The sequence below is a fragment of the Ovis aries genome, chromosome 11, assembly GCF_016772045.2.
Source record: "Ovis aries strain OAR_USU_Benz2616 breed Rambouillet chromosome 11, ARS-UI_Ramb_v3.0, whole genome shotgun sequence".
Taxonomy (NCBI): domain Eukaryota; kingdom Metazoa; phylum Chordata; class Mammalia; order Artiodactyla; family Bovidae; genus Ovis; species Ovis aries.
Window position 1 is genome coordinate 55,519,494 of NC_056064.1, and position 9,519 is coordinate 55,529,012.

General features: G+C 49.3%; 1 protein-coding gene across 5 annotated transcripts in view; it reads left to right on the forward strand.

Moving 5' to 3' along the window:
- Nucleotides 1-9,201, forward strand: part of GRB2 (growth factor receptor bound protein 2) — a 65,970-nt gene extending 56,769 nt beyond the window's left edge. For 3 of the 5 annotated variants that reach the window (XM_060395010.1, XM_060395007.1, XM_060395009.1), the window contains 4 exons: nt 3,198-3,320; nt 4,442-4,501; nt 6,259-6,427; nt 7,173-9,201. In XM_060395010.1, coding sequence (XP_060250993.1) covers nt 3,198-3,320; nt 4,442-4,501; nt 6,259-6,427; nt 7,173-7,358 — 538 coding nt within the window. In that variant the 3' untranslated portion in view covers nt 7,359-9,201. The remainder of the gene's footprint in view (nt 1-3,197; nt 3,321-4,441; nt 4,502-6,258; nt 6,428-7,172) is intronic. The other 2 variants (XM_060395008.1, XM_027974067.2) reach the window with 1 other exon arrangement.
- The last annotated feature ends 318 nt before the right edge of the window (nt 9,202-9,519 follow it).

Sequence of the window (9,519 nt, forward strand, 5' to 3'; positions counted from 1 at the left end):
ATTTTTTATATTAAATAAACTGTCTGCCGCTCTAAATCTTTGTTTTTCTTCAGATTGTTTCAGGTGACTTAGGCATTTCAGATCTGACTGTTGAAAACATAGGAAAAGGCCATCCTCCTAGGATAGCTGCAGTTACTGGCCTGATGGTTGAAAAAACCACTCTCATGCCTGCTCCTGTCTCCCCACTATAGGGGACTTCGGAATAATAATTGATCAGGAAGCATCGAGTCCAGGCCCCGTGGTGCTTCCTTCCCAGACTGACTGGAAGGCAAGCAATGCTCATCCATCCGAGCTCTGAAAAAAGAAACCATAGTACAGAAAAGACCACGACCCTGAACCAGGGGGTGTGGTTGGCCTCTTAGGCCTGTTTCACGAGGCAGAGCTGCTCTGTGAATGGATGCCCAGCAGCACAGGGTCAGAGTTGGCTTCAGAGCTGTGGGAGGGCGTGGAACACCCTCCCTCCCCGTCCCCTCTCTCCCCCTTTTTAAAGTTTTTGTTAGGGAGGAAGAGGGAGGTTTAAAATGGAGTATGATCTAATACAGCGTTTGAGCTAACAAATTAAACACAGACTGCGAAATGATTGTTGGCATTAGTGTTGCAGCGTGAGTTGTATATACTGGGGTGGATCCAAATATATGCTCTTCACATTAAATGCCTGTGGATGTGTGCCTATGGGATGTAATATAGACTTGAATTGGAAATAAGCTGCTTCTTCCCATGGTATAGCATAAACCCATATTCTTAAAAAAGTTTAAACAGTTTGACCATAGCCATATAATTCCACAGAAATATCACCTTTCATTGCATGCATGCTCAGTCATGTCTGATTCTTTGTGACCCATGGACTGTAGCCCTCCAGGCTCCTCAGTCCATGGAATTTTTCAGGCAAGAATACTGGAGTGAGTTGCCATTTCCTCCTCCAGGGGATCTTCCTGATCCAGGGATTGAACACGAATCTCCTGTGTGTGTCTTGCATTGGCAAATGAATTCTTTACCACTGAGCCACCTGGAAAGCCCAAATATCACCATTGAAAGAAGTTAGTTATAAATAATGTGAAATGCTAAGGAAGTGTACATAGTATTAAACGTTTTAACTGAGAGTGACAGCTGTTCCTCACGTAGCATCATATCCCTTCTATTGTAAGACATCCTTTCTCTCGGTGGAGGTTGCGGGGGTGTTTAGTGAAAATAGGAGCAGACACCAGACTCCCCAACTAATTTTCTGTCTTTCAGTCGGGGTACTTATAATAAGGGTGTGTTTACTTTGTAAAAATTCCAATCAGTACTTTGCATCACTACAGCTTTTTTTTTTTTCAAGTTGAAAATAAAAATTAGTTACTTTCAAGCTGAGAGCAAAAAAATACTTCCTCTGTATCTGTATCACCGTGCACCATAAGGGGAAGGTCTAAACACACACACACACCTACCTGCCAACAATCACTGCCTCTGGGGAGTTTGGGAGAAAAGTCTTGCTTTTTATTTTTATTTCACGCACATCTAAGCTACTTTAATTTAGATCTATTACTTATACCTTAAAAAAGGAAGACAGAAAGGAAAATGCCTGCCTGGTGGGAAGATGGCTGGCAGTCTATGAAGAAAGAATTGAGCTTCACTCCGCCTGCCTCTTAGCCCAAGGACTGCCGAGGAGGGCATGTGCGCTGTCTACCCAAGAGCACAAACCAAACCAGAAAGTACCTACAAGGGCGCAGCACTGGGAGCTGTCCTTTCCTGGCTGGCCGTCATTCTGCTGTTTGGCTGCCTGATTTCTCTGGTGTGGCCTTCCTTCCAGGCACTGGAGGACTCACCCTCGAGTTCTTTGTAGGCACAGGAAGATAGGAGGCACCAGCTCTCCAGCAGCTTGGCAGTGCGTTGCCTCCAATGAGGTAGACACAGGGCTGCAGATTTCAGGCCTGTTTAAAGTCACTAATGGCAGCTTCTGAATGCACCCTTGCCAGCAGCCCCCCGTCGTTCTCTTTGAATTTTAGCAGAGTGTATTATTTCAGATTGAAGGCACAAGGAGAAGAGGACGGCAGAGGATGAGGTGGTTAAATAGCATCGCCAACTCAATGGGCATGAACTTGAGCAGACTCCGGCAGATAGCGGTAGACAGAGAAGCCTGGCGTGCTGCAGTCCATGGGGTTGCACAGAGGCAGGCGTGACTTAGCGACTGAACAGTAATGACAGTTATTTCAGAGACATCTTGCATGCAGTCGCTTATAAGTAAGATAGATATATGTTAGATGTATAACTTTAAAGGACCCTTCGCTGCCTGTGTTATTCTAGTTTGCACATTTAATGCATGTTAGTCAGATGAAGCGAATAGGTCTTTATCAGCTACAAGTGGTGTCAGTTGCTTTTTTTTAAAATAACAACAGTAAAGACAGCTCTGCAGAGAGAACCCTGTTTTCACAGTCATCTGTCCTAATTCGTTGTGGCTTTCCTGTGAGAAGTGAGGCGCCTGTGACCTGAAGCTGTTTCAGAGATTTCTTCTCTTCCTCCTGCCCGCCCCAACCACTCCTGCCCTTTTCCATGACTTCACCCACTTTTTCTTGTGACCCCAGTGAATCAGCACTGGGAGAGGAGACTGTAACTTGCTCCAAATGCAACGAGCTAGCTCTGCACCGGGTAGACCATAGCATTCCTGGTGGTTCCTGAAAACCAGCCTCTGAGCCGTGACGGCAGAGAGAGGCCTTGAAAGGAGCATCAGCCACAGCTGCCTGCCGGGGCTGCTCCCTCCCAGCCCGAGCCTCTCCCCTTGGTACCCTTAGAAGTGGCCCAGCTTCTGGGCCTCCCAGCTTTCCTGCCCCGCCTTCTCTTCATCCCACTGTAGAGGCTGCAGGAAGGCCTGTCTCACCTTAAGTGGTTCATTCTGTGCTCCAGTCAATAGATCTGGGCTTTCCCCCGGTGCCTTGCTGATGAGTCAGCCAGGGGCCCACTGCGCTTTGGCTCAGGAGGCCCATCTTTAAGTGTCTTCCTCTGTAGAGAGTGGCCCACGATCGTGTCTTATGAGTCACTTTCTGGAGAGTGGGGAAGGGAGGAGACAGTACCCCTCGCAAGCCGGGACGGGCGTGTGCTGACAGGAGGGCTGAGAGGGAGGCCCTTCCCCTGGTGAGGAGTGTGCTGTTACGTTTGGGAGGCTGGACATCCCGTTTCTTTGTGGGGAAGCAGATGTTGACTGGCTTGCCTTCCTTCCTTAGGTGGTTTTTTGGCAAAATCCCCAGAGCCAAAGCAGAAGAAATGCTCAGCAAACAGCGGCATGATGGGGCCTTTCTTATCCGAGAGAGCGAGAGTGCTCCTGGGGATTTCTCCCTCTCCGTCAAGTAAGTATTTCCTGCTCTGACTGCCTGGAATCCTGTCTCCAGCTGATGGACATTGTGAAGCCAGGGGCCAGGTGTCTGGCTCCACACACTGAAGGTGGCAACCTAGGAGAGGTTTCGTCTAAACAGCCTGTTTTAAATCGGAAAACTGTATATTAAAATCCTCATCTCTGGCTCCTCTTAAAAGTTGTCTCTCGCAGCGCTAGATTTAGGTGCCCGTGTGGAGTACTCTTGCCTGGAAAATCCCATGGGCAGAGGAGCCTGGTGGGCTGCAGTCCATGGGGTCGCTGAGGGTCGGACACGACTCAGCGACTTCCCTTTCACTTTTCACTTTCATGCATTGGAGAAGGCAGTGGCAACCCACTCCAGTGTTCTTGCCTGGAGAATCCCAGGGACGGGGGAGCCTGGTGGGCTGCTGTCTGTGGGGTTGCACAGAGTCGGACACAACTGAAGCGACTCAGCAGCAGCAGTGGCCGAGCAGCTGAGCGTCAGAGAGGAAGCACCTGTTACTGCTCCCTGTCCCCATCAGCCCGCAGTGCTCCCCGCCACCCTCTCTGACAGCAGCTGGTCATCAGGTCAGCTGCCTTGTGCACCTTTTCCAGGTGTCCAGCCAAAGGCTGCCAGCATCAGCAAAAGTCGACCACAGGAGTTTGGGGGCTTTTTGCTTTTCCCAGGGGTAAATTTAAATGTGGAAGGGAGCTGATAGGCAGTGGGGGAAGGCAGGGAGTCATACCACTGTGGGGATCATGGAGAATATAAACTGGAACTTTGAGAATTCTAAGCTAATCACTCCCCACCCACGACACAAGGATTTTGACTCCAGTTGTCCTTTCCATATGTGTTTTGACTCTGTCCATTTCTAGTTCACATACAGGAAACCTGCCCTGACCCCACCCCCACCCCAGAAATCTTACTGATGACCTCATCGTTTATGTGATGAGGGGCTGATTAAATTTAAACTCAGGTCACTTTAATATACATTAAAAATGAAGACTGTAAAATAGTTTATTTGCCATTTACGAATGATATCAAGATTTTTCAGTTTCAGAAATCAACTCAATATCTTGTTTCATTTTAGGACCAAATGTGCGGTTAAAGTGTTGGGGTTTTTTTTTTTACTGTAGGTTTAAATCGAAAATTTTTTGTGTTCCTTTTCTCTGTGAAGATGTGGGAGGTGGTTTCAGGTAACGTTTTCAGTATTCTCAGCTACATTTCCAGTATAGTTTGGTTTTAGTCCCATCATGAAAAAAATCAAGCCCTCTAATGATCAGCTTTCCTCTTCTAGCAGTGGCTTTTCTTTTTTCTTCTTATAGGCTTTACTTTTCTAAAGAGCAGAATTTATGTTCACTGCAAAGTTGAGTGGAAGGTGCAGAGGCTTCCCGTGTGCCCCTCACTCCCACACGCGCAGAACAGTGGCTTTCTGACGTGCCTGACTACACACATGCAAACGAGCATCTGGTGGGCGAGGAGCACCTTGAGCTGGCAGGGTTTTTAATGCTTCTTATTAACTTGCGTTTCCTTCTCTTCCTTACACCTTACACAGACCCAAGGATAAACCCAACTGTGGAAGACGAGGTACAGGCAGTTAATCCTTGACTGGTGCCCACAAGCCCCTGGCTGTTCACGTTTGGTTGTCTGATGACCGTGATCCCTGCCCATACTCGCCAGGTGTTGGGTGCTGGAAAGCTCCCATTTTCATCAAATAAAATCTTTAAAGAGCTCATGTTTTCCTTGCTTTAGAAATAAAATTTGAAACAGGTGTCATAACCACCTCTTAATAACACAAGCTCCCGAGCCAAGGAGGTTCAAGGATCCACAGCCTCAAGTTTTCAAGGTGTTGGTCATCTGTGGTGGAAAGACTCCTGTCGTTAACAGCTCACCCCATCAGGGACCCTGTACCCCTTTCAGAAGCCACGTGCTATGCACAGCAGTAGAGGGCTTCCCTGAGCCCAGAAGTGCCACTTAAATACGTCCTTCTTCAGTAAAGCTTTCTTGCTCATCCACCTTTTTTCTCATGAGCTAGCAGTGCAGTTTCTAAGCTCTTTGCGCCTGTACTCAGTGACTGCCTTCGAGCTCAGTGCTGCCACCTGCTGGGCTGGTTTTAAGAAGTAGTTTCGCTTTAACACGGATGATGGGAGGACGAGGCTCCCATTTGTTCATTTAACAGATGTTCATAGAGCATCTTTGGATGCCAGTGGGGACCTTGAGGACTCAGCAGAGAGCAGGACAGGTGGGCCCTTGCTTGAGCTGATGTTCAAGGCAGAGAGCATGATGGTGGTGGGCCATTCCCACTCAACCAGGTCATGCTGTTTTTCTGGGCCATTGTAGAGAAACCACTTGTCATTTCTCCAGGTGGTAGAGAAGCCTTTGGGGGGTGAGGAGGTGCCTGGGCCTTTATTTATTGTCCCTACATGTCCTTTTCTTCTGAGACCTTTTCAGCGTGTGTAGAACTAAAATCCCTGATTAGAAAACACAACTTTAAATTCTTCCCAGTTATAGGAGAATTGTTGGAAGTGTGTCCAATCCCTCCTTTTCTCACCTCATTTCTTATCCTACCTTTTGTAGTCTTCAGACGTCACACAGGATTTCAGTTCTTTTTTTTTTTTCATTTGGCACAGTCCAGGGCATGTAGAAGCATTCTGTAGGTTGGGGCTTTTTTTTTTTTTTTTAACAAATGTCTTCAGAATTAGGTTAATAGGGCTTCCTGTCCGGCGAGATTCTTCCTGTTGTCGCTGGCAGTCATCATCCTGATGGAGGGTCTCAGGGCACTCTCCACCTACTAGGGAGTCAAGTTGTGCTGCAGTCCTGGTCTCCTCAGCCTGGGAGGGCATGGCCGAGACACCAGGTCTCCAGGGATCCTGCTCGATGGGCAGGTGGCCCCTGGGCAGCCAGCACAGAGCCCTCTGGCCCCGTCTCACGTGTATCCTCTGCCCCTCCCCAGGTTTGGAAATGATGTACAGCACTTCAAGGTGCTCCGAGATGGGGCTGGAAAGTATTTCCTCTGGGTGGTCAAGTTCAACTCTTTGAATGAGCTGGTAGATTATCACAGATCTACATCCGTCTCCAGAAACCAGCAGATATTTCTCCGGGACATAGAGCAGGTGCCACAGGTAAGCCTCAAAAGAGAGGTTGGGATCATTCTTAAGCAATGAAGAATAGCTCCTTAGGCAAGCAGGTGTGTTTTGTTTGTTTTTTGAAGGGTTACTTCAGGGCCTTCTATGCTCATTATTAACTTATGTTAAAGATTTGGATTTGAAACAGTTCTGCATTTCCCAGAGTCTGCTTCTCTGAAGCAGTGTGCTGCAAAAGTTACCCTGTGTCTCTAGGACGAGGGTCTTTAACACACCCTCACACACACTTTGCCTGGAAGTAGACTGTGAGGAAAGTCACACCTGTAAGGGGGTGGGGTCCACACTCATGGCTGAAATCCTACGCCTCATGTACTGGTTGGCACCACCCTGTTGTGTACAAGCTTTATCCTTTCGACTTTCCCTAAGTGACGCAGTGATGGAACTGAAACATTTCCTCATCTGGGATTGTAAGCAAAGCTCCAGGGGCTGCTTCTGCAGTTCTTTCCTGAAGCAGTACCTGCTGCTGGATGCTAGGGCGAGGCTGGCCACCGCAGTGGGGGCCCTGCAGTGGTTTCCATCACTGGTGAAAGATTACAAACACCCCCCCACCCCCCCCCCCGCCGGAGTAAACTCCATAAGATTTGTGGAGGGGGAGGAGAAGTGAGGGGTTATTTCAGAAGGTGTGGAAAGGCTGCCCGCGTTCGTTTCCCCGTCACTGGTCCGCTTCCAGGGGGCTGGCCACGGTCAAGGGTGCAACGTGTTTTCTCCCTGCCCTCTTCTGCAGCAGCCGACATACGTCCAAGCCCTCTTTGACTTTGACCCCCAGGAGGATGGAGAGCTGGGATTCCGTCGGGGAGACTTTATCCACGTCATGGATAACTCAGACCCCAACTGGTGGAAAGGGGCTTGCCACGGGCAGACCGGCATGTTCCCACGCAATTACGTCACCCCCGTGAACCGGAACGTCTAAGAGTCAAGAGATTATTTAAAGAAAGCAAAAAATTTTAAACACACACAAAAGAATTAAACCCACGAGCTGCCTCTGTCAGCAGCCTGTGAGGGAGCTCAGAGCACCTGGCTGGGTCACCTGGTGACCGGCTCACATTGGTTGGAACTCGGGGGGGTGGGAGGGGGAGTTGGATATAACAATGCCAAAACTTACCTATAAATTAAGAAAAAGAGTTTTTATTACAGATTTTCACTGCTGCTCCTGCTCTTCCTCCTCTGTCCTTTTTCGTCCTTTTTCCTCTTCTGTCCATCAATGCATGACATTTACTGCCACATATAGTCCTAGCTGATGCCAGTAATAAAAGAAAAGAAACCACGTGGGCTGATATTTTCTCTATGCAAAATGTCTGTTTTAGTTGGGAAGACAGAACAGCCGCTCCTGTGTTCTGCGTTTTATATACACACAGGAGCAGGCGGCCCCTGCCCTTCAGCTTCTGCTAGAGGAGGGAGGGCGTGAGTGGGGGTGACAGGAGGGGCTGGTGCCCCCCAGGGCCTCCTGCGAGCCAGGCGCCAAACCTGTGTCTTTTCTATATCCATTTCCCTTTCAAGTGGTGTTCCTGAGCATGCTGTTTTTCATAGTGCCTTCTGCCTATTTCGAGGGTTGCTTCTGAGTGGTGTTTTTTTCCTTGTTTGTTTTGTTTTAAAAATAAGTTAAAGACAGTCAGCCAATTTGTCTCCTACTCTGTGTAAATATTTTCCCCCCGGGGAGGGGAGGACAGGGTAGAGAAGAGGAGCAAGCGAGAGGAGGATGTGGGCGTCCTGCCTGTGGGCAGCCAGAACCTTGAAGGTTCAGCTTTAACATTTGTAGCCCCTGGAGGTTAAGGGAGCCAGGGAGCAGTGGAACCAGGTTACCACCCTCCCCACGTCTGACTGCATCTGGCTGTGGGGGCGGGTGGGGGGGCCGGGCTGGGTCCTTGACCTTGCAGTCTCGGGTGTTATCTGTCCCCTCCTTAGTCCCAGACAGCCACAGTAACCAGTCTCTGGAGCCAGCCAGTTTCAAGTGCAGGAAAGTCCAAGGAGTTTAAACTGTATCAGGTTCTACCATGTTCTACACTGGGGGAGAAAACGAGCATTTTCGCTTCATCTTCCTTGCTCTGAAAGCTGAGGGTATCTGTTCATGGCTCTCAACTGTTGTGTCCCCTGCCTGACCCGCCCAGGTGAGCTTCAGGCCGTGCTTGGGAAGCATCTGGGGGGTTTTTCGTTTCTGCATTCACAGCAGGCTGTGTTCGTAGCTGCTCCACCTGGCCCCCCGAGAAGGAAGTGTCTCTGACGCAGGGGCAGACGGAAGGAAGGTTGGAACTAGGAAGGCCAAGTCCGTGGCAGAGCTCTGTCCGTCTGCCTCCTGCCGGCTTCTTGTCCCTCGTGGTGATGCCCCGTGAGCATCCTCTCTCCACCCGCCCCGTTCCCACAACAGACACAGAGCCGCTGGGAGTTGGTGGTGGCCTTCAGCTCCTGAAGCGGTCAGTCAGCGTCTCTGCCAGACTCTGGTCGTGGACCAGGCTCAGCCCGGAGCGCCTGGGGCCCAGGAGGCGCCTCCCTGGACAGAGCATCTGCCACTCTCCACTTGCTTCTCTCCTGATAATACAAGGAATCTCTGGCATTCTGCACCTGGACCATTTGATTGTTTTATTTTGGAATTGGTGTATATCATGCAGCCTTGCAGAACTAAGTTTTGTGTGTATATATTTAAAAAGAAAATCAGTGTTTAAAAAGACCTATGTACTTAATCCTTTAACTCTGCGGATAGCATTTGGTAGGTAGTGATTAACTGTGAATAATAAACATACAATGAATTCTTCACTGTATTTTTTTTTTTACTCCTTTGCCTTAAAAAACCTAGAGACTGTCAGGGACTGGGGGCGCTTGTGCTCTTATTTCCGACTCACCTCACTCTGGGGAACCACATGGGTCTCTTGGGCTCCGGGAGGAGTGATGCCCATGTCATGTTGATCAGAATCCCTGGGAGCAGGTTCCTAGTGTCGTAGGAGGCCCCACCCTCAGCTCCACCATTAGGGCGGAGGGCACCCGCGGGCACGCCTGATGGTTCTGACCGAAGGCACGGGCCACACTTTGAAAACCAGCCCAGATCTAGTACTTAGGACCTAGTGTGGCTGGCCTGATTC